The sequence below is a fragment of the Manacus candei genome, unplaced genomic scaffold, assembly GCF_025592945.1.
Source record: "Manacus candei isolate 608988 ecotype Guabito, Panama unplaced genomic scaffold, ASM2559294v1 h1tg000033l, whole genome shotgun sequence".
Lineage (NCBI taxonomy): Eukaryota > Metazoa > Chordata > Aves > Passeriformes > Pipridae > Manacus > Manacus candei.
In genome coordinates this window covers 11,480,996-11,505,944 of record NW_026138081.1, presented here as the reverse complement: position 1 = coordinate 11,505,944, position 24,949 = coordinate 11,480,996, and the positions used below count along the sequence as shown (strand labels likewise).

Genomic DNA, 24,949 nt, shown 5'->3' with positions numbered 1-24,949 from the left:
CCAAAAGAAAAGGTTGTTTTGGGGACTTCACCGAAGTCATCAAGCACTCCACATATTACAGTTTGCCATTTTCTGGCAACTTTCACTGTAGTGATTTAAAATCACTTATTTTTGAGCAGTAAGCAAACCCATCAAAATCCCAGTGGTTGTCAGGGCTTAGCTTCAGTTTAACGGGCTCTAGGTTTGCTGGGCACCTGGCAGTTAGAGCTTGAAACTTCATCTCTGGTGTTTTGACTTTGCTAGTCAATTGGCAGCACACAAAGCAGGACAATGCTTCACTTTCAGCAGCTCAACCATGTGTAAAGAGTCAGAGCTGCTTGTGAAATGCATTGCTGGGTTGTAATTCGTTTCCAATAGGCAGTTTTGAGCTGTAGACTCTTGTTCATTACCACTGGCAATGATCAGCCTCCTTCCCGATAACTTCAAACCAAGGACTTAAAACAAGATCCCTTAAAGCAAAGTGCACAGTCTGAGCTTGTCAGGAAAGGAAACTTGCACAAATTCATCTGATCTAGGGCTAAAGGTGTCCTTCCTATTTAGGACCACTGATTCTCATGCCAATAAGAGCGAAATGAAAATTGAAAAAATTCCTCTGTGATGGTTGTCATAGTGTTAAAGCCTGGCATGCCCTTCCCCAGCTCTGCTGGTATCCTGGACATGCTTCATGGAGATGGCTGTTGTCAGCAGCTGGCACTTGAAACTTGATTTAGCAAAAAAACCAAATGTGTTGTTTCTTCCTAGAAACAGGAGAACAGGTGCCTGTGACGCTAAGAGCTTGCAGGCATAACCAGAGGGGGTTTGCAGCTCTTTCTTAGGGCTGTCTTCCCTATCTGACTCTCCTGAGGTGGAAGGGAAAGCATGGGCAGCTTTGTGGATTTAAACAGGTGCCCCCCCAAGGTGTTTAAATCAGGAGGTAGAGGCAGGGTGTCTGGGCAGCGCCAGGTCCAGCTCTGCGGTGGCACCGAGCAGTGAGCACAGGGGACCAGAGGCTGTTTCTGGCAGAGCTGTTGCAACACAAATAGAGCTGCAGTTCATTTATGAGGGGCTCTAAAAATATCTGCAGGATAATCAAAGGCTCCCACAGAACAGCATATGCACTAACGACTTTTTGATTCTCTGAAGTTTCCTGTTTGAAGTTGTTACGATCAAGAGGAAAAACAAATGTGGTGTCTGCATGGCTGTCAGACGCCCTATTTCTGGGGACGCTGGTGGTACCTCTGGAGGTACACAGGGGTGGGAGAGCCTCACGGAGGTCCCAGTGCTGGGAGGGGGAGCCATGTGCAGCAGAGGGTCAGGGTTTGCAGAGCTGTGCTCCAGACCACAATTGCACTTTGTGGTGTTTGGGAGAGCTGTCTGGAAAACTGGATTGTGTGTAGGTTTCAGGTCTGACCTATCTTCTCAATGGCACCTTGGAGCCCTGTCCTCACTGATCACTAGGAGTTCAGGGAAGTGGAGGAACTGGCTGCAGACCTTCAGGGCTAGCACCAGAAATGGCTGGATTAGGTTACACTCTCTCCTGGCAGACAGAGGATTAGGGAACAGTTCCATTTTAATTTTTAAATACCGGGGGGGTGGGAGGGGAAAACTTCTAATAAATCTGAAGTGCCAGTGAACAGCAGGGTTAAGAGAAGAATGGTTCTGTGGCAACTATTGCTGCTTTCCAATACACTGGGCTGGGAATTACTGAGTAACCCTGCATGAATCCCCCAGGTAGGAAGGATTGTCCCTGGCAAATGCACCACCTGTGTTCAACTCCTCGTGCAACAACACCAGAGCTCCTTTCCCTTTGCCTCTACAGAAAATTCTTCAGTGGCATCAGCCTCGCTGTGCAGCTGACAGGCTGGTGGCACCCCTCTATACGAAGCCAGTAGCAGCCTGGGGCTCCAGCAGACTGCCTTTGTTTTTTCTCCTTGTGCCCTTTGTTTTTTCTCCTTGTGCTTTAGCACTGACTGTGATGGGTGAGAGAGTGCCCCCAAACTGTCAGTGGAGTAAATACTTCCCACTCCTGCTCCAAAAATCTGTTTTCTCTTACTTTTATGTGCAGTCTTTGATCTCTATGTCTTGTTAGGAACCAGCTAATTCCGGTGATGGTATTAGGTCAGCTAAGTATGTATTCCTCCTTACGGATTCATGGTTTACAGAGTATCAGCAACACCACCAGTACTGAGATTGGGAAAATAAAAAGGATCTAAATTAATTTCTTAGTTTTGTTTCAGAGAACCAGTATCTGGGAGGAACCCGGTTCCTAGATCCTGTTCACTAACCTCCTTGCAGCTGCTGGAAAGCCTTTACAGCTTTGTTTACCTGCCACCTTGCTGAAGAAGCCAATAGATTGCCTATGCATGCCCAGGATAGGACTCTATTGCTGACTGCTTCCCTTCTCATATACCCATCCCTTGATGACACCCTTCAGAGGATCTTCTGTTAACTCATCCCAGCACTCTGTACCCCTGACATGACCTGCAAGCAGAGGGGACTTACCCTAGAGTAAACAATGCAGACACAGTGTTGGTACAGTTTGGAATTATTTACTTGCAGTATTTTAGATGTACTGTAATATTAGACACAATGGCTGAGCATCATGCTCTGGTTTTGTGCTTTGGATTGTGAGAACAATATACGGTCTTGACAAACAATATCTGGCTCTGTACAATAAACACACTGGGACACTAAAGGACCAAGTAAGTAAAAAAGCCTCTTCATGCTGAAAGGCCACACATCACTATTTCACTTTGTTACTATTCTTGTGCATTTTGAAAACAGAAGAAATAATATTGTGTCGAGTGTTACTATTTACTGATCACATTTATCTTTCAGCACATGAACCAAATACATTTTAATACCTAGTTAAATTCTGAAACACATGAAAAATGCTATCAAAGCTCTGTCCTTTAATTCAACCAAACTTCAAACTGACCTTCAAAAGAGTACAAGAAGCATGGTCCAAGCCACTTAGCTTCCAGCTCGTATTAAGTTATTGTACTCAACTCAGACTTCAGGAAAATTTGGGCAAACCTTGGGCTATATTTCTAGAGCCCAAATTACAACCTACTTCATTCTGAAAAAAAAAAAATTAGTGGTTTTGAACACTACTTCCAGATAATACTGATGAGAGATGCTAGCAAAATGCAAGGTACTGTTCAACAAGATGTTGAAAGCACAGTAGTATCTAGGAGAATAGTAGAGCCTGAAAATTTTCCCAACCCTGTTGAAGGGAATTTTCCATTACTTTCTGATGTATTACCTCTCTGCAAAGCAAACATGGTTCCTATCACAATGCAAGGATATTTGGGACAACAACTGAGGGGAAAACTCTGCACTGGAAAAGTGTTACCCTTACAGGGGAGCAGCTCTAACCACTCCCCTTACAACTGGAGAAGGGTGCTGAGAGTAGTAATGAGTCTAAAACATCCCAGAGATATTTTGGTGACTATTGATGACTTGTGCTTATTAATCCTTCTACTCAAGCAGAAATTGCCTAAAATCAAAGTAGATAATTTCCCTGGGAAGATCCAGCTTTGAGGGCAGGTCAAGGCAAAGCAAAATACAGCTACAATCTATATTTTAACCAAGGAACTCCTTAATGTAGTCACAGGTTATTTCCTCTGGCCTCTCAGTCCCCTCCTCTGAGCAGAGGCCACATCAGGAGACCACCTCTCCCAGGGGAAGCTGGATACAATAGGGGAGCTGCATTTCTCATTCTGTTTTACAAATAGGCATGATGTTTGGGTTTGTCACTGGATGAGGGATCTCTGTCCTGAAACTCACAAATCTGGCCCTTAGTGAAAAGTATCATTCATTCTGACCAAGTAGACTGCCCCATACCTTCCTTTTTTTTTTTTTCCCTTCCTCCCTACAGTCTCTTGGCTTCCAGCTTCTTCATGTTAATGGTTATAGCAGGCATAATAACCAGTCCAACCACAGACTAGCCATTGGGGACTCTAATGGCTGCTTTTGGTCACACATATATCTTAGGAACATTAATTGCCATAACTGTTTTTTTTTCCCTCTTCTCTTATGATGCAATTTATAAGCAGCAGTCTTTAATTTAATACGTAGTGGTGTTTAATGATCCTCCTGTATTTTCAGCTCCACGAACTGAAAACTGTAGGGCTGCCTGGCTCCATCCTCTGGCCTTATTGCACTTCAATGATACTTGGACAACTTGTATTGCTGAAGCTGCTTGATACAATGGCATTTCCAAATACTTCGCGTTTATATTCATGATGTTGTCATCTACCAAAACCACTCCCCGCTGTTTGTCTGCTAGGGCAGTTTAGCACCTCTGGCCCTTGGGGTGCTGAGACTCAGGGGCACACAAGTATTGCTACACAGGCAGTTCAGAGGGATGAGGGCAGAGCCCTGGACAGACGCTTGAATGTGATGACAAACAGCTCCAATTAGCAGAGTTCAGAAGAGCCGGGCTGGGCATCCCTGCCCCTCCGGTAACACACGTACGCAGCATTCCTCAGCTCCTCACACCCATTATGTGTCCATGTCTGCTGTCAGTCCCGGTGAGTGGTTGCCTCCTTCCAGGGACGCCTGGCAGCCTTTGTTCAGGCTGCACTGATGGCGAAGAATATTCTTTCCAGGCTAAAATGCCAGGCAACAAGAATGATCCAGCTGGGAAAGATGCATGCATTTTCACTCTTTCTCTCTTTCCCATTAAATCCCACTGCAGCAAAGGAGGAAACAATGCCATTCATTAACACTGATGACACCACTTTGCTCCTAAGACAGATTTGTGGTTAAGATTTTGTTGTAAAAGAGGACATTGTTTTGTCACAGCTAAGTCAGGTTCTGAGGAGCTATGCTTTTAAGTGCTATAGGACTGCTATCTATTACAGGGTGTGCCAAAATCACCAGGGTACAGGCAGATAATGTTGTTTACAATCAGCCATCAAGATGTTATAAAAGTCTCAGTAAAATAAGCAGGATGCAGAGCTAGAGGAATCTCTTGGCAGCAAGGCAAATATTTGGGCCTTCAGGCTTTCCAGCACCAGCCAGATAGTATCCTACCGTGAAGTTATCCTTCTTGTCATTATCCCCAAAAGAATCACAGTGCTGACAGGAACCTATACGTAGAGTAGGCCAACATTCCAATGAATTTTGCACTTAAATTGAAACAATTATTCCAAATTTATAGGTATATCTACAAGCGAATCATGATCACAGCAACTATTAAGAATTCACTATCCACTAGACCCCTGTGTCTAGTTTACACACAGTATCCTACAGCTTTTTGTTAATAAATAAAATCCCATAGAACAAAAAAAGAAACCATTTTTCTTTTTTGTTTACGTCTCCTCTAGCCAGTAGATCAATATCAGAGATTAAAACATTGGACATAATATTTATTGGCATACTTAGCTTTTCTGTTTGTCTGCTTGGTCAAAGCTGGTTTTATCATCTCCAAAATGATCCTGTAACTCCTGGCTACACCACCCATAAAGGGAATAGTAGTATAAAGATAATAGTTTTCAGTGTGCATCAACATTGTCAATCTCTTCACAGTCACAGCATTACTGAGGATACAAAGGGCCTCTGGAGATCATATTGTCCAAACCCAGCCCTGCTCAAAGTGAGATAAATTAGAGCAGGTTTGTCACGCTATATCCCATCAGATTTTGAGTGTTTCTGAGGATGAGAACTCCCAACAACCTCTCTTGGAAACTTGTTCCAGTATCTGACTATCCTCACACTGAAATGGGGTTTTCTTCTTTAATTTTTTTCATGTGTTCAAATGGAATTTATTATATTGCAATTTGTGCCTGTGCCTCTTGTCCTGTCACTGGACACTACTGAAAAGAGTTTGGCTCTATCTTCTTTTGTCCTCTCCCAGATCAGGTATCTATACAGACTGATCTAAACAGTTCCAGCTCTCTCAGCCTCTCCTCTTATAGAAGATGCTCCAATCCTTTAAACATCTTCATAGCCATTTGCTACACTCTTTCCAGAAACTCCATATCTGTTTTGCAATGGGGAGTCCAAAACTAGACACAGCACTCCAGATGTGCCCTCACCAGAGCTGAATAGAGAGGGAGGGTCACCCCCCTTGACCTGCTGGCAATTTTTGTCCTAACGCAGCACAAGACACTGTTGGCCTTCTTTGCTACAAGACCACACTGCTGGCTCATGTTCAACTTGGTGTCCACCAGGACACCCAGATCCTTTTCTGGAAAGCTGCTTTCCAGGTTGTCAGCCCTCACTTCTTCACTGGTGCATGGAGTTTTTCTTCCCCAGGTACAGGACTTTGCCTTCTCCTTGTTGAATTTCAGGAGGTTCCTGTTAGCCCATTTCTCCAGCCTCTCAGCATCCCTCTGAATGTCAGCAAAACTGCCTCACCTTTCAACCAATATTCCCAGTTTTGTGCCATCTACAAACTTACTGAGGGCATGCTCTGCCCCATTGTTTAGCTCATTTATGAAGATGGTAAACAGTGTCAGTCTCACTACCAGCCTGCGTCACCACTAGTTACTGACTTCCAGCTGAACGTCATTCCCCTGTTCATAACCCTTTGTGCCTGGTGCATCAGCCAGTTTTCAGACACTGGTTCTGGTGTTTTCCCTTTGCCAACAGGATGGCAGCCTTCACTTGACTATCTGCTAGACTTATTTGACTGCACCATCAAAATGGGCTGGATGCTAAATAAAGCTTAGCTTAGTATTTTGATTTAAATGGAGGGTCAATCTGACCCAGCAAGTATGAAGTTCTCTGAGATTTTTAGTGCTGTGGACTATATGGTTCTGTTTTCAGATTTTTGGGTGCCTTGTCCCCATGGAAGTCCCTTGAAGTAGTAGGACAGACAGTGTGCTTATGGGGTCATGACATCATCACTGCTGATGCCAGACTTTCAGTCCATCTACATACCCAAAAATGGCAGTAAAAAGTAACATTTAAGCCACATCAAATCTTGAAAGTGCACACAGAAAAAACAAGCCTTGGAGAGTCTGTCTGTTCAGTGAATTCCTTCTGTCTGGAAGTGATGAAATACATGGCAGTTCTTAATGGTTGTCTTCGAGTAATGCTGGTATGAATATTTGAGTGCAATAGTAACTGTCAAACCAAAACCATCCATCAGCAGCTAAGGTATGAAATGATCCCACTTCTTTTACCTAGTTTTAGATGTTGCGTGAAATATATTTAGAGTATTTGAAACTTTCTAGCTCAGAAAAAAAAAACAAACAGGAAAGATGGCAGTAAACAGAAAGATTTGGTCCAAGTTTTTGGAGGTAACGTCGACAATAACTTTTTGTCTGTGTTTAGGGTCTTCCTGGGTGACACCATAGAAAGATAAAAGGATATAGGCATTCTGCTAAAGGGTCCTGAAACATTCATATTTTCAGCAGTTTTCATGAATCCTAAATACAAGGTATTGAACTCTCCAGGAAACAAAAGTGAAGTAAGGTGTTTGACTTCTTGTTTGGCAGTGTTTGCTTCAAAGGCTGCACAGGATGATGGTGTTGACTGTCTCACCCTTTCCTCTTTCTCTGTTCTCTCCCTTAGTTCTGTATCTTTTTCTAGGTATCCCTTTACTGCACGTTGGCTTCACTCTCTCTTTCATACTGATACTTTGTGTCTGCCATGACAGTTAGTCCTGTGATCTTCATTTCTCTCAGTCTTGTAAGGTATTATGAGAAGCAGTAACTGGTACAACAGTTGTGTGTGATTATGGAGCCAGCACTCATCAAGGGACCTGGGGACAGTGCCAGATGCCAATGAGTGGCTTACAGTTCCATGGTAACTTTGCTCCCCTCTGCTCTGCTACAGAAACAGGGACCTCACTGAAATGACAGTGGGCAGGCTAATAAAATTCATTCAAATCATCCAGGCAGCCAAACCTCTTGTTTGAGGCAACCACTTAATTAGGTGAGAGATTATCCTTTAAATACCTTTTTCAGACAGTTTCTCTGGCCAGGATGGGCAGGAAAATCAGAGAAGGGTGATGTAATAAGAGTGCTGTGCTGAGAAACTTTGAGGAGGGGAAGATGGAAGGTGGAATGCAACTTATTCCCCCAGGCTTGGAGGCCTGGTGTAAATCTTGTCAGTAATCGTGATGAGCCTACATGTGGAGCTGGTGCCACATGGCTATCTGTCTCCTGGGGTTCCTCAGCATCTCTTCCCAGTGGTTCCTCTCTGTACCTGTGACATGTAAGCCCAGACTGCACTTGCCAAGCACATGGCCCTGGCCAGCGCCATCCTGGCTCAGCATTTCCAGCTCTACGCTGGAGGCACGCAGGAGCTCATGAGGCACCTCAAACATGATCATCTCATTCCACACTGGGTTGATCTTGTGTTTTGCACGTTTGGTCTGCTTCTTCTTCAGCTTCAAGGACTGATGCCTCAGTGTCACCTTGACAGAAACATCTGTATAGGAAGTTGAAAAAGACACCAAATTAATGAGCATGCAACAAATAGATTAGACTAGACTATACTAGACTAGAATATGCTGAGTTGGAAGGGATCCATCAAGTCCAACTCCTACCCCTACGCAGGACACCCCAAGAATCACACCATGTGCCTGAAAGCATTGTCCAAAAGCTTCTTGAACTCAGACAGGCTTGGTGCTGTGACCACTTCCCTGGGGAGCCTGTTCCAGTGCTCAACCTCCCTCTGAGTAAAAAACTTTTTCCTGATATCCAACCTAAACTTCCCCTGACTCAGCTTTGTGCTGTTTCCTCAAGTCCTGTCACTAGTCACTGCAGCAAAGAGATCAGTACCTACCCCTCCTCTTCCCCTCATGAGGAAATTGTAGACTGCAATGAAGTCTCTCCTCAGTCTCATCTCCTCTAGGCTGAACAAACCAAATGACCTCAGCTGCTCCTCGTAAGGCCTCCCCTCCATATCCTTCACCATCCTTGTGGCCCTCCTTTGAATGGTCTCCAGGAGCTTAATGATCTTTTTATTTTGTGGTGCCCAAAACTACACCCAAAAATGCAAGAGAATTGACACTGGTGACATCAGTCTGAGAGAGACCACATAAGAAATATTGATCTTGGGCATATTTGGTTTTCATTTTTTAGAAATTATTCAAATCTCTTTGGCTTTCTAAGCCAAACTTTTTTTTTTTTTCCTGCTGAACATCACCCTTCCCACTTTCTTTCTAGATTTACATAATAGCAGAAGCAACAGTCTCTATTTCCTTGCTATTACACTCACCACTGCCAAGTAGATCTTTCAGCTGCTTGGAATGGAGATTTTTAGCCTTAATGATCACCACCAGAAGGCGGTTAGCTGCTGGCAGGTAGCTAATAGAGAGCAGAACCTCCCCGTGGCCCATGGACGGCTCCTGGAAATGGAAACATAGAAAGGGTTTATTTTTTATACAGTCTTGGCATAACATTAGGAAAACTAAGTACAAGACTGATGGGTGGAAGGCCATGAACCAACCAAGTTGTCTCTCTGTCTTTGTACAGGAGGTCTTTCCTGTTACACTAGATGAGAATAAACCATCCAAACATACCTGAAAGGCTCCTCCACTCATAAGGCCCCAATCATGTTACTGAATTCTTATGTTGCTGGAAAGTAACTGCTTCCTAACATTGACTTTTAGTGGAATATTTAGTCAGAAGAAGATTTGGGTCTGGAATACAATGCAAGTAGTCAGCTACTTCTATTTTGAGAAACCACCTAGCTGCCCTGTATTTATTTCCACTACTTCCATTACTGCTTTTCATAATTCACTTTTTGTTTCAGCTGCTTCATTTCTCAGGAGGCTCTGATGGACACAGCCCCCAGCCCATGCTGCCCAGCAGAAGTGTAGGGCTCCCTGGGAAAACACAGGTGATGCCCAGGACTGAGTCAGACTGGGAGCTGGATCTACACCTTCTCTGACACCCTAGTTGGTATGGGAAAAAACCCAGCCAAGACAAAATCCTCCGTGAGCTTGGCACAGTAGTGTACTCTTGCTTCCCACCTGCCTTCTCTCAGGACTCTGAGCAGCTCTCCCTCCTGCCCCTGCAGGAGACTTTCTTTTCTTTTTTCTTTTTCTTTTTCTTTTTCTTTTTCTTTTTCTTTTTCTTTTTCTTTTTCTTTTTCTTTTTCTTTTTCTTTTTCTTTTTCTTTTTCTTTTTCTTTTTCTTTTTCTTTTTCTTTTTCTTTTTCTTTTTCTTTTTTTCTTTTTCTTTTTCTTTTTCTTTTTCTTTTTCTTTTTCTTTTTCTTTTTCTTTTTCTTTTTCTTTTTCTTTTTCTTTTTTTTTCTTTTTTTTTTTCTTTTTCTTTTTTTTTTCTCTTTCTCTTTTCCCTTTCTTTATTGTCCTCTTAACCTCTGATCTTTTTGCCCTGCCCTCCCACTTGACCTGTACAAGCAGCCCCGGAGGCAGAAGCCTAGAGGCAGCCACACCACCACCACTCTCCTCTGGGAGAGCAGTGCAGCTTCTTCCTCAGGAGCCAGCAGGGAAGGAGAGAAATCCCATGCGGTTGTGTGCAGACCTGACAGCCCATGGCAAAGGATGAAAGTGGAGTAGTTATTCTCTCAGTGAGTAGGAGCTTGTGACAGAAATCTGGTTTAGTGTGAGGTTAATGACCCAGAACAGTCACAGAAAGCCAATGTCAATTCAATGGACTCCCTTTGGACTCCTTAGCATGCTCTATATCCTCTAGGACAGACAGCCCTTCTCTAGGCCATTTCTGTGCTCTGCACTCTTGGTACTAAGTGAGCCATAAATATTTCAAATTAAGTTTTCAGACCGATACTCGAAACAGGCAAGGACAGGCCCCTGTATACTCCCTGTGAGCTGATTGACTCTCCAGAAAACGTGGCTGTCATCGCTGTCTGGTTTGAATGACTAATTTGTCCTGCAAAATCAGGTGGGAGGCCATTAGCAAGGAAACTTGAAATTCAATCCTAAGTCAGCCCAAATAAATCTTTTTTTCATGCAGTCAGGTAGCAATGAAGGGCTCATATGCATTTCTCTTACATAAATCCTGTCTTAAATTGATGCGGACCTTAAATAAAACCATGCGTAAAACCAGGGAGAGATTAAGATGCCTGTATGTTCACTACAAAATAATAGGTGTTCATACACAGGGGGACAAACCCAAACGCCACCTCAATAAAAACCCAGAGTTTAAGCAAGTCATAAGCTGCTTTTGTGTATTTGTCCTCACTACATCTCACCCAGGTCCCATTCTATAGCTCTTGGCTAGAGTTTGGTTCCTATAGCTCCAGGCACAGAGAGATACAGTGGAGACTGGGAGGGAGTAGGGCTCTGTAGATGTGCACGTATGCATACGTGTATGCACACCCACACAAATGCACACATTGTACACAGATCACATCTTGTGCTTATGACTTTCTAACTCCTAGTATCCTGATCAAGTTTTTGACCAGCCTGTATCCACATGAAACCAAAACCTGCAATGATTGGTCTCTGCTGGAGCTTTGCTTGAAGGTAATTTTCTTTCCCCTTTCTGGGTTTTGTTTTCTTTTGTTTCAGTTTTTCTATTAAATCCATAACCTGCATTTTGTGCTGCAGTCTTTCCAATTCATACAACCATCAGAGCTTCAGTCTTCCTTTCTATGCAGTAAAGATAAAAAGCATCAAGGGGTCATCAGTGAATTACGTGCAGGGCACCATGGAATCGAAGGAAGTTGCTATGCAAGGACCCACTATCATCACAATCATTAACAAAGCAGTGGGAGGGAAGGAAGACAAGATAAGGTTATCAGTCTACAGCATCTATGCTTTGCATTGCTCACAGGACTCCATGAATTCCTGAATGATAATTGCATTACCTGGTTGGCTGTAAGCTGCACTCTGAGCTCCTTCCCTTGGGTGTGGAGGAATTACTGGGAAGGTACAAATGAAATTTCTGCCCTTCCTGGCATTTCAAGGTAATGAAGCTCAGTAACTTTGTTCCTGGATGAATGCTGTCAAAAATAGCTCCTCTTTTTTGAACAGCTCTTCCTCACTCCCTCCCTCTGGTTCTCAATGAATGATTCAGGATCTGTATACAGAAGCTATCTGTGCAATGGTTGGCTCTCTCAGGTCCCAGATGACGCAAATTCAGCTTTCACTTCACATCCTCAGCTCAAACTGGGGCACTGTTCAGCAGTACTGTTGGTGCTAACCTTGTGCTGTCAGCCTGGAGAAGAAATGAATGCTGCCCTGTTCCTATGTGTAGTTGTGAAGCTGGACCAAGGCAGAATTCCCAGTATGTCAGGACTCCTTCATGTGCACTGCAGTGGCAACTGACCATTGCTGTGAACAGGGTCTTGGGTACTGCTGAAAAAGCAGATGCTTCAGTATGGAGATCAAGGGGAGGGTTACAGATATTGGACAAATATTCAGCCTTGTGCTTGAAGTTTATTAAACTAATTTAGACCACACATTTGTTTCTGCTGCCTCTGTCTCTGCCAGATGTTTTTTTAGGGTGGACAGTCCTGTTAGTATTCAAGTGGTGATCAGATAAATCAGCATTATTGGAAATCAGAAATGCTAACTCTGTGGTCTGTGGCCAGCTCAGTGGAGAGCCCTCACCCCTGATGGTGACAGATAGTAATTTATTTTATGATGCTTAGCGACAGCATTGGTGTTGTTTTGCATTGCTCACCTCATACCACACCAGAGTACAACAGGTTGTGATTTGTTGTGATGTACCAGCAGCAGCAATAGCAGCACCCTGCTGCCATGTTAAGGGTCTTGCTGCTGCTAGAAGAATAGCCCAGTCCATGGCAGGAGAAAGACTTCTGAGGAACTGTGCAAAAAGTTGGTGCTCATGAAGCATCCCCTTTACCTACTTCAAGTACTGTTGGAATACTTCCTTCCATTTTCCCTGTTTATGCTGCTGGGAAGATGTGGATAAGGAAGGAAAGGAAGGTTTTGATGTTTAAGAAACCCAACACAGTGTAATGAATGATTGTTGTGGATTGATCCTAGTAAGAATAAGTGGTCTTCAGTCCAACATTTTGGTCCCAACAATGTATTTGACTCCTAGCTTAAGGCTCCCTGGAATGCCACCGTGTGCCCTACCAATACACTGCTTTGCAGAGTCCCTCCATCGGGCTCTATAGGCACTCTGGTATTTCAGCTCTTGCCACTGTGGTCCTGTATCACAAATTCTCAGAAACTCGCACACCTTTTTCTAGACATATCTTTTGAATTACAGATGTCAGTGTCAGATTGTCACGGTGTTGAGGAGGAGCTGAGGGAGTTGTGACACATGTTAACTGCTGGGAGCGGTAGATGGAAGGACTGGGTTGATGGGCCTCTGCTTCCGAAATGGTTATCTACAGACGATCACAGAGCACTGTTGAGTGACCTCTGTGGTCCCACATCACCCCTCTAAATCTGCTCCAAACAAATAAAGCCACCCACCCATATGGAGCCATCTAGCAAAAGGGCTTCTCTTGTCCAAACTATTAATCATTAGGGTTTCTGGACTACCAACACAGACTGAGTCCGTACCTTCTCTGGACTCTTTAGCCTTTCCCACTGGGCCTTCCCAAAGGATTCCTCCATCTCAGCAAGGTTCAGTTTGAGTTCCCCCACAATGCTGTGTCTGGAGAACTTGTCGCAGTTTCTCAGTGTGAGAGTCAGTGTCCCTTCTGGCATCTCCTCCTCAGTTAATGGAAATCGCAGGACCTCCTCCCAAAGAGTGTGAAGTACCTTCTTCTTCAGCTCTGTCTGAGCCTCAGCAATACCAGACTTTCTCACCAATGTGCCCAGTATGTAACAATGGCAGCCAGCATCTTGGTCCACAGTCATTCTGCCATGCATAGCTGGAAAAGATTGATAATAAGGACCTCTCACAAAAGACAGCCCTGAAATATCTGTGGCTAAATTGCTTATTTTATGAGAGCCATAAAATAAAACATCTACATAGACACTGATCCCTGTTCCTGCTTGCATGGGGCAGACTAAGCTGTGGGCTCATGCTGTGGTGTTTTCCTCGTGCTACACAATGTCCCTGTCCTTCTGCCACTGCAGAAGGATGCTGCTAGTGTTTGGGAGAGTAACAGCTGAGTTCAAGGGAACATGGTCTGTTGAAAGATGCAGAACAGCAAGGAGATAAGACAGCATGGCACAGGGATTGGCAGCTCTCATTTACTTTTACCTTGGCACACAAAAAGAGCTTCTTACAAAGACTTTAAAAGCAGGAAGATCAGTCACAGACATCAGAAATGGGATAGACCTCCCCCTTGGCACACATCCATCCCTGCAGGCCAGTGGGGGATAAGTCAGCTCGTTCAACCACTGGTAAATGAATCTGTCAGAAGCTATCCCGCAGCCCAACAGATCTGTGTCAAGAGACACTCATCCCTAATTTTATATTGCTTTTATGTTGAAAAGCCTAGAGTGAGCATGGCATTTCACACTCTTCAGTTGCATCAACAGAATTGCACTATCTTCTCCACAGCAAGAGGACCACACCTTTCTCCAAGGGGTTGTGGAGCATCACGACTTCATGGAAAAAACTGCTGTCCTTGCTGCAGTCAGTCCAAGGACAGCTGCTCCTGAGTTGCCAGGACCGCAGGGCATGGGTCAAAGGGCTCTCCTGGCTTCTCAGGGGAACAGAACTAGGGAGCAGACCCTGCCCCTTCCCTGGTGGCAGTAGGGTACCCAGGGAGGAGCATGGACACAGGAGTGCCAGGGTGGCAGCCAGCAGGCGTGGGTGTCCGTGCTGGAGGGGAGCTGTGTGCTTGCTGCTGGCATCAGGCCCACAGCAGTGGCTGCCATTCAGCACCTTTTCAGTTCTCACTTCAGAGGGTGTGATTTGATTAGGTTTCCACAGAGATCTGCACTGTGCATGAATTATTCAGTCAGCTTATTTTACTTTCCCAGAGGAACTGATGATGCTCCAACCCCGAGTGGAGAAGCTGTTACAGTTGTCAGTTCCCACTTCAGAGTGTGACACAGAACCTGGCTGCCTGGCCAAGCACAGACAGAGGGTTCTTCCTTAAAATAAGTCTGGCATCTCCAGCTCAGCCTTTGATTTGACTTGAGGAAGAGGCAGTAGGAAGTGGGTCAGGTTGAAGAATGAAAGGTAGAGAGGAAGGAGATAGTAACCCCCTTCCCCTCCACCCCCAAAGGAAAATATAAAAAGAAGAGGTTGCTTTGTACCATGTCTGGGATTGGAGGAACCCATCATGGTTCCTGAATTCTGCTTTTGAGCTGTGCAAACAATTGTTCCCAAGCCATGCCCTGCACTCTTGCTTCGAGCAGCGACATTGCCAGATACTTCTGTTCCACAAGCCCAGAACCAGTGAAACATGCAGTGGTCTTGAGAACACATGTTGGTTTTAAGGTAGGAGGGGAACTTTCTATAAATGTAATCAATAGGTGTCTTGTACCTTCGGATCAGGTCTCTGCCCCTTACCTTCCAGAAGTGCCACACGCAGCTCGGCTCTTTGTTGATCATACGCAAGGGAGTAGTGCAGCTCGGGGGCCTGGTTACAGCTGGCTGCTCTCTCAGGGTTCAAGTGCTCTGTGACACACACATCCTTTACCACACCTGGAACTGAAATAACCCCTTTAGCAAGCAGGTCTTCACCTTCCCAAGAGAACTAATCCACCTTGTCTTGACTCAGCTTTTCTAAAAGTCTTACTATCCTGCACCTTTTATGCAGGAATATAATTTATTTTCCTTCTTCCTCCATCATCATATCTCATTTTTGCTCTGTTTACTCACACTTTCAGCTCTTTCTACAGCACCTGGACAAGACTTTTGCAGTCTACCACATTGTGCTTTATCATGGTTCTTTTACCTTGTTCTTAGGCCAAGGCGTCTAAATGACACCCATTACTTGTTATATTGTTTAATGTTGTTTTAACTTGCATTGTTAAATTGAATCTTATATTCTCTGTAGTGAGAATGTGAGTCTGCTTTTGAGCTGCTATGTAATTCTGCATTAGGTCAGGCCTCTCTAAAAGTTTTTTTAGATTTTAACAAAGTCTTTGTCACGCAAAAGACATCTAATTTCATAGCACCTGATCAAGTTGAAGACAATGAATTTGGGAATCCAGGAGACAGTTTTTCATGTGTGATTTTGGAGCTGAGCATGTATTTCATACTGAAATAAAGCAAGTTGCAAGACTAAAGAGAAGCCAGAGATTTTTGTCATCAAAAGCTGTAATCTGCCAGGTCAGTTCTGATTCACATGGAAAACAATACTGGGAGCAGCACATTTCCTTCTGAAAATCTGAGACACAGTTTAGACCAGTTCATTGTGGCATCAAAAGGAGAATGCAACCATTCTTGCTTAATTTTAGCATCACTTGAGCTACGAAATCAGGCACAGCAGGAAGGAAACTTGCTTGTACCATTAGCAGTGCAGAGAGGCTCTTACACCAACACACTTACATAAAGCTTTAGCCTAAATGCAGCCATCATTCTTCATTCTCTCACCCTATAATCTTCTTCCTGACACCTAAGGATGTGCCTCAGACAGTCTCTTCCTCCAATGCAGCTGCTTCCCATGGCACTTTCTTTTCCATACTCATAAGTCTCAGGATGGGGGGTTGAATGTAGCAATCATCCTTCCAGAATGGTAAAAATATAATCTCAAGCAATTAAAAAAAAACCAAAAAGAGTATTCAATAAAAATCATGACAGATGGCATTGGCTCTCTGGCAAATCTTCAGGAAGGTTTTATTAGCATGATAGCCAGAAGAGTCAATTGTCCTGTTAAAAGATAGCTGTGAAGTTAAAAATCAGTATGGAAGCAACCCAGCTATGCTGCCAGATGTATATAATTAACATTGCATTTTCTCTCAGGCTCCAGGAATCTTATGTTTCAGGTTTTGGAGTGTAACCCTTTGGGCTGGATAGGAAACAGGAATTCTGTGTGGCAAAAATATTTGAGGTGTCAGCCTTCAGTTTCACTGCACATTAGAAAAAACCAAGACCATCTCACCAAACCAGCGGAAAAAAAGGAGTAGAGAAAGTTATAAGCTTCAACCCCCACTGTCCCTGACAAGGACAGTTGCTGGACAGCTAGCATTTGTCCTGGAGGAGATACTCTGCCCAGTTTTTGCCAGATATTTCACACATACTCTGGCAACTGCTCTCAGTAAAACTGCACTAAATGCACTTTTCTACAGACTGTTTGCTACCAGTGAGCCAGATTCTTCAACACAAAAGATGTTCAGTTAAAAAAAACACATTGCACTAAGACACAATACAGCTTTGTTATCTGAATGTTCTGATGAACTCCATGACTACCTTCTATTAAACAAATGTATCCAAGACAGAACTCACAGTGCTCATAAAAGGAGAATGAAAACCATCCAATATTTTCATTTTCACATTTATTTCTCTAAGAAAAATCACATTATGTTCAGAACTATCACAGATCTACACCCAGAAAAGCAATTGTTAGTCTGAAGACCAAAAGCTCCTACCGTTTTGAGGGAGAACAAACAGCTCTTCATTGACTTGTATCTTCATCCTACTCTCATCCAAACCAGTATGTTTTCCAGTAGCTGGTTCTTCTGTTGTCTTCAGAGAGTACTGTGTGTAGTTAACAATTTCAGGTGAAGTTACTACTGGTTTGGGGCCATAAATGTTGGGAAACTTCAGGAGTGCTCGAGGCTGTACTGGCTCTGCGGTTTTCTTGATGTTGAACTGAAAATTAAAACCTTGTTTATTACTTTGAACTAATTAGACTAATTCTTCCAATTCTCACAGCATTAAATGAGCTGAGACAAAGACAGAAAAAGTGGTGCCTCTGGTCAGTCCTACCATCATTTTTTTCTTGGGTTGTAGAAACCACTAACTGTACATCCAGAGACTTTCTTACCAAAGCTGATACCCTTCTACTTGGTAGATGTCTTGTCTACATGATGTATGTCTTTTCAGATTTATTTCTCTACTGGTTGCCAAAAAAAAAAAAAAAAAGATATGTTCTTATAATTTGATTTTTCCTCTGTTTCTGTACCAGTTAATCTTTTCATAAGTCTGTGTTTCCTCTTAGCACAGAAATTAACCGCTGTGATTAATGCATGGTGATTTTTACCTTGATGTTTGAAGTCAAATCCAAGAGCAAGAGGCTACAGCCATCCACAAATTTTAGAATATTTTGAATATGTAGTAAGCATTAGAATGGGAGACAGGTCATATAGTCACTTGGATCAAGTACGACCATGGTATAATAAGAAAAAGGAGAACTGGTTGAACAAATGAGCTCTGCAATGAAATACCAAGAATAGTTGATTAAATGGTCATCTCAGCCTTTTGGACTATCCCCTGGCTTTCTAGACCAGAGCTCCAACTGACCCTCAGACACACATTTCCTCTTTATTACACCAGGATTGAAATTTGGATTTGTGCCTGAGTTTGTTCTTAACATTTCAATTCCCTGCTGAATCATGAACATGGGATGAGCAGAAGAACCTGAAAGACAGTGCAATGCTCAGAGAGTCCAAGCAAAGGTTGGCACAAAGGCATTATTGTTCTCCCTAAACAAAGAAAAATATTTTAGTGGAATAGAACAGTTCTCTTTTCCTTGTGTCCCAAGAAAGAATCCAGTCTGCTTACAACTGAAATCATTCCTGATTCATTTATGTTTGGATTCATCAATGGGGAAAAACAAAAGCTAACTAGCAAATGACCCCAATCCTTGCAACAGATTTTATTAATGTTTCCAAAACATGAGAGACAAAAAGCAGAAGTAAAACAGCCATTTTGGTTGATTATTGTGCAGTGGGATTATCTCCAACCTTGCTGCTTGCCAACCTATTTTGTGTCAAGATTAAGAGTGAGACAGAAAAGGTTCATAATTGTAATTAAAGTTTTTCATTAGTCTTATTGTTTCCTATTAATAATGAATGTAGATGATGCCCGAAGCACTTGTCTGTGTTGGGACTTCAAGGTCCCAGCTTGTATGCCCAGAGGAAGCATACCTATTTCTCAAGAAACAGTCTGAAGAAAGAGAGCAGTCTTGGATGTTGGCTATTTAGTCATATTCTGCTTATAGAGATCATGATACCATGGTTACATACACTTGGCAGTGGTAGAGAATTAATTAGATCAGTGATTCCATCTTCTCAAGGCAGCCAGTGTATCAGTGTTTAGGAAGTTTACCATGTAATATAGCATTTTATCTTGTCTAATTTTAAGGGGTCTGAATGAGAAGTAGGTTGAAAAAAAAAAGATGTCACTGTGTGCCATCCTCACCTAGTGTTCAGCTGAGTTTAGATATTACGTAAGTCATATGGTGTGGGCCTGTAAGTGAGATCTCTCTTTCAGAGATGTGAGCCTCATCAATCCTCTAGGATATGTGAAGTTACTCATCCAAAACCATTCTTCTAAAATTAAAGCAAACCAACCAAGCAAAATATGTGAGGAATCACTGGATAACAGCTTGAAAAACAGGATGCTTTTGTTGTGCAGAGGCATTATATCTAGCACACATACAGGGCCTGACATGGTGGTCAGTCTCTGCTGTTCTCTATCCTGAAGCTGCTGCATAAGGCTGCTGTCCTGCTAGGCACTGGCCATCACACCAGAGCCCCATGCCTGCATTGCTCTGTGCTGCTAGCACATGAAGCACTTTGAGATCCTTTGGGATGAAAACACCATACAAGTTTGAGGTATTGCTAGTACAATCTTCTCTTGCTGAAAGTCAGGCAGGCTTTAGTCAGGAAATCCATCAGCACACAGCAACTAAGAGCTCCACTGGGTCTAAATATTCCTCTTGTCTGTCTGCTCTGTAGAACTAGAGATGAGAGACATATGCAAGCACAGTGGGACTAGCCCACCCTCTCTTCCAACTGCATCTGCCTCTGTTTATTATTTTGCTGCCAGCTCTTTTCCCAAGTGCTATCTGCTAATCCAGTTACATAGCAGTGCCCTATGGAAGTTTTCTTTGCAAATCAGCAGCAGTGTCTTAAATAAAGAGATGAACAGGACAGTTCAGACAGTTTTGTAAAAATGCATGAAAGCAAATACACCAAAAGTAGCAAGGAGGCTGCAACTGACCCTTCAGGGTCCCTGGCCAGTGTCACTCAAACAAAGCGCCAGATATTTTTGCCATTGCTGCATGTGTTTAGGAATCTTCATTCTGCAGGCTTTGCTGAGACTTTGCATATTTACAGCAGTTTTTCATTGTTCTGTAGATGTATCTTTGTGTTTGAACTCTTCCTCCTCACGTATGCAGGGCATGTCCACAGGGAGCCTCTGTCTATAGCGAATACAAGCATCGCTGTCATGGGAGACATGCCAAGTGAATAAAATGCAGACTTGCTTCATCTTTCTTTTGTCATCTCTGTTTATCTGAATCAGTTGCCCTGACAGCCTTCAATAATTAAGTATGTCAAACACTGACTAAGACATACTGTGTACTAATGTAGTCAGAAAAAAGTCTCAACAGAACAATTTATCAACATAGACAGAGATGATAAAATTTCATATGCTCCAAACTCAAATTGAGATTCATTCCTTGGAGGTATATAGACTGATTCTGAATCAGTGACAGCATAGGGAAATACATGTTCCTGGCAAGAAAACTGTTTTAATTGGAAAGAATTGCTAAACATACAGAATATGCAAACTAAGAACATTTTGCGCTTTCTGTGACAGAATGTTCACTTGGATGCTATAATTTGTCCAGATTTCTTTAAAAAACTCCAAAGCCAGTAACATTAGAAATAATACTTCAAATTAAAAAGTCTACAATGCTAAAAGAATGCAATCACTCAGTTAGTAGTGATACATTGAGGGCAGGTTGAATAATTTGAACCCTTGTTGGTCAAATACTGGAGTATATCATGGCAAAACTTGATGAATGTAAAAATATTGTAAGGACCATGACTGAATAGCTGTTGGGTACTTGAGGCTTAATTGGACAATATGGAGACAATGCTTATTTCAGTCATGTAAACAGGATAACTTGCCAGTGGACAAGGTCCAGGGTGGATTAACACTTTCACAAGGTGTTTCCCAAAAGGCGTATAAAAGAAAAGAAGTCCAGTCCAAGGATGGAATTAAAATAAAGATCTGAGATGTTTCTGAGCTAGATTACAACAACAAAAAGTCTCTTGTAGAAAGAACCTCAAGGTAAAGTTATCTGTGGATAGCATTGCTCCAGAGAACAGCTAGAAAAATTGCTGTACAAAGTGATATGACTGTCAAAGTTACACATTTCTCATTCATATTAACAGTAAACTTGGAAAATCTCAGCATCATTGTACATTCTTATATACAGACATTGGCAAATCCCCTGTATAGGGTAGAAAAGACAAGAAAGGAGCCTGAAAAGGACATGACTAAGCTATCAAACAGAAGAAATTCATCCTAAGAAAATGCAAACTGGTACTAGGAGTTATTCACCATGCTCATGGATGAAGGCTCAGAATTAGCAGCAATCTCTTGAGAAGTCCTAAACTCCACGCAGATGTTAATCCATGGTCAGCAGAGCCTTCCTTCCTCACTTCCCTTTCCCTCTCCAGCAATCACAAGTTCTGGTAATGCCATTCTGTATATCTGCACCAGTTCTTACAATATAGTTTGTAGATTTGGTCATCTTACCTCAGAATAAACTGTAACAGGAGCACAAAGATGCCCGGTTTCTTTTCTACTAAAAGCCTAAGATTGGAAGCCAAAGAGAGACTGAATATTTAATTACAAACATTACAGAGAAGTTCAATTAAGACTTCTGCTACACACTTTAAGAATACAAAAATAGTAGGCAGCTCAAATAATTGAAAGACAAACAAAGACATACAATGGATCACTGGCCTTTGGAATTGGCTATATGGCATAACACTTGGTTAAATGGCTAAGTGAAAGTGAAAAGATGCAGGCAAATACAGATATCAGGAGCAACAGCCAATAGGTAATACTTTCAGAGACTGACCATAGCTCATGCTAAAGACCATAGTCAACCAAGGAAATCATCTAACATTTCCATTTGAAGAAGAGATTCCCATCAATAAGTATATTACAAGTGTCCTATAATTTCCCTTGTTCTCTCTTGCATGAGCTCAGGAGTAAATCAGAGCATTTGGATTCTAACAAGAATAAAAGAGCACACAGGGATGCCTGACATGTTTCATACTCCACATTGCTCTTACAGTAAGTGAAAAAGAAATTCACAATGTGATGAGATTGTCCAGTCATCACAGTCTAGATTCTTACTTGCTTTTTATTGTAATTTCAATGCCTTTTTTTAACTTCTCACATAATTAATTCCCTCAGTTAGAGGGGCAGAGGGAGGAGGAAGAGGGAAGGTTTTCACAAGAAATCAACTGTTGACAGGGAACTATCCTGTAAGAACTGTAAGATATTTTGAATAGAGTTAAATAGCTGCTATATGAGATCTCAGCAGGAGTCATCTCTTTTTCACAATGCTGCATGCCACCTGGTACAGTCCAGTCTTCTCCTCTCAGTAAATTATTTCTCTTGTGATCTATCTTGACAGCTAAACACCATTTCCAGTCCTTCTCCCCCATTTTTGCCATTAGCAGCTTTCTCTTTGGCAATGAGGCAGCTGTCTCCTGCTCCGGTAATTCTGTGTGTTACCCAGCTCATCTCTGTTTTTCCCTCACTCCTCCTCCCACTAGCATGTTGTTACATCCTGAACACAGTAAGCAGATAAACAGGCAGCATAAATCACATGCTGAGTAGCCTAACAGAGAAGAGTTGCATTCCCAACCTCTGCATTTAAGAAAAATAACAGAGTAAATTAGAGACTGTGTCTTACTTGCTGGACTGGCTGAAGCACGCTGGGCTTAGGATTTTCCGTCTCCTCCTCTTGGTCCTTTTCTGAGAGTCCTTTCCCAGGTTGCTTGCATTTGCAGAAGCAGGTGAGACCACAGAGGGCAAGGATGCTAGTTGCAGTCCCTAAGGTAGCCCCCAGGGCTATAACTGGAGCAGACAAAACCATTGTCCTGCGTTGCACAGAACAGAAAGAGCAGAAACCCTGTGACTATCCTACTCCCTGCAAGAGCAGCTCTCCCACATCCACTCCGATTTTTAGCCTGGCTTCATTCTCCTTGGAAGTCTGAAAGCAATTCTGTTGTGCAGAAAAGAAAAGGGACCAATCTAGAGACACAGATAAATCATCCTACCTTTGCTAGGCAACAAGGCTACCTTTCTATCCTGATGATGGAGGTTCTGCTCCAGGTCACGTTAAGGAAATAGTGATTGTAATGCCTGCAATCTCCATGTAACTGCAAACAGGCAGTTTTCATTGAAGCCTGTTCTCCAGCTCCACTGGGAAAAGTCTGATGTGTGATAGAGAGGAAAGACGTCAGCAGAAGGGGCTGGCCTTGCTAGCTAACTCACAGAAAGTGCATCCAAATGTTTGATCAGCTCACTAGCAATATTTCTCAGGCCTGGCTTGCTGATATGCTCAAGAGACTGAATTTTTCTGTTTTAAGGCAAAGATAATGACTGCCAAAAGCTGCTGGCCTGAGAAGCTGTGTTATGATAACATTGCATGATACTCTATAGTCAGAGTAAAGCCTGTGTGAAAGTCAGGCAAAACTTTCTCATTCTTCAGAGGCTGGGAGAACAAACACAGCAAGAATTAAGCACTGTCTCATGCCTCACCACCTTCCCATTAAAGCACAGAGTCTGATCCTTTTGGGGCTGCTTTCTGTAGGATCAATGCAGACCAGTACCTCTATTTAAAAAGACAGCAGAAAATCCTACCAAACAAGACACACTAGTGCATATGCTGCTTCCTCTGGAGGGAATGAGAAAGCAAACAACATATGCTAGATATTAGTCATACTGCTTACCACACTGATGTCAGGCAGTGGGCTGGTGAGCACAGGAGAAAAACGTACATGAATAGACCTGAAGGGCTAGATGTCTGTCCCAGTTTTCTCTTGAGATGATGGAGTGGTTATCTTTCGCTGACTAATTTATTTTTGCCTTATTTCTCGGAATGCCCAGTTTGGGGAAGAGGATAATAAATGTCATCATTTGATATGTTTTTTGTGACGTGTACAACCCTTTTCTGGGTACTTCAGAAGAAGAATCTAGTGGTCAGAAAGGATTTATAATTCTGGTCATTATATATCTGGACCGAGTGGAACTAGTAAGCAAGATGCAAAATATTCCTTATAAGGCTCTGGAAAAAAAATACTCAGTTCTACTGGGAGTTTCTTTGTCTATCTAGTTTGGAATACAGTTGATGCCCATGGATCAGGAAAAAAATGAACTATGTACAGAGAAATGTTTAGAAATTCATTTTTTTTGATCTTTCTGGAGCTCAGGTTATCCATAATTTTTCTTGACTTTTTTATTTTTTTGATGTTTCATATCTTACTCATGACAACTCACTCAGCCTTTGTTCCATTATAGATAGCATGTTCACCTCCCTGACACAAAACTTCCCTCACACATCTGACTCTTACTTTAATTGTTAAAGATTTCTCTGTAACACTGCAGCATCCTAATTGATGCAATGCACATTCCATCATTTTGTCTTCTCCTCACCCTACCGCGTTTATTAGACACATCTCACCCCACACTTCCAACCCTCCTGACTCCCCTGCCATCAAGAACCAAATCACAACAGATTCCTTAAGCAGAGATAATTCCCCAATAAATTGCTGAGCCCATGGACACTGGTCTTTCAGCTCAGCCCATGGAAGGAAAACCTTGACCTTTGCCTTCTATCTTTACAAGAACAAAAGATGGGCACACTAGCCTGGACCTCTGGCACATCTCTTGCTGTGCTCAGTAGTGGGAAGAACATCATATAGAGGGGATTGAGAAATCTGACCAAAGGATCCTTTTGTTTCTTGCTTTTTGTGGCTCAGGAGATTCCAAAGCCTTGAGCAGCATCCTTGTGATTACCTCTTCTGATCTGAATTTTCTCTACCATGGGTAGACTGTTCCAACAATTTGCTGATTTAACAATTACTTCATTCAGCCCCTAGCTGAACAGGTAACATTGTAATCATGGTTCCATGAGGTCTTATCTTGAATTTGAAGAATGAACCATGTTGTTATGGACTTCTACCACCACTTAAGAAGTGAGAAGAGTCTGAAA

At 42.7% G+C, this 24,949-nt stretch overlaps 1 protein-coding gene across 3 annotated transcripts; it reads right to left on the bottom strand.

Moving 5' to 3' along the window:
• Window positions 1-2,512: 2,512 nt before the first annotated feature.
• SYT13 (synaptotagmin 13) lies at window positions 2,513-23,183 on the bottom strand. 3 transcript variants are annotated; one of them, XM_051791736.1, is made up of 7 exons: window positions 23,013-23,183; window positions 22,646-22,832; window positions 17,346-17,568; window positions 15,322-15,462; window positions 13,410-13,723; window positions 9,160-9,289; window positions 2,513-8,367 (listed from the first exon to the last, which is right to left on the bottom strand). In XM_051791736.1, exons 2-7 carry the CDS (start codon window positions 22,826-22,828, stop codon window positions 8,063-8,065), a joined length of 1,296 nt encoding a protein of 431 aa, XP_051647696.1. In that variant the 5' UTR covers window positions 22,829-22,832; window positions 23,013-23,183; the 3' UTR covers window positions 2,513-8,062. The 3 variants fall into 3 exon arrangements, with proteins under 3 accessions (XP_051647696.1, XP_051647695.1, XP_051647697.1); XM_051791735.1 differs by having other exon boundaries at window positions 22,646-23,183; XM_051791737.1 differs by having other exon boundaries at window positions 15,322-15,456; window positions 22,646-23,183.
• Between the last annotated feature and the right edge of the window lie 1,766 nt (window positions 23,184-24,949).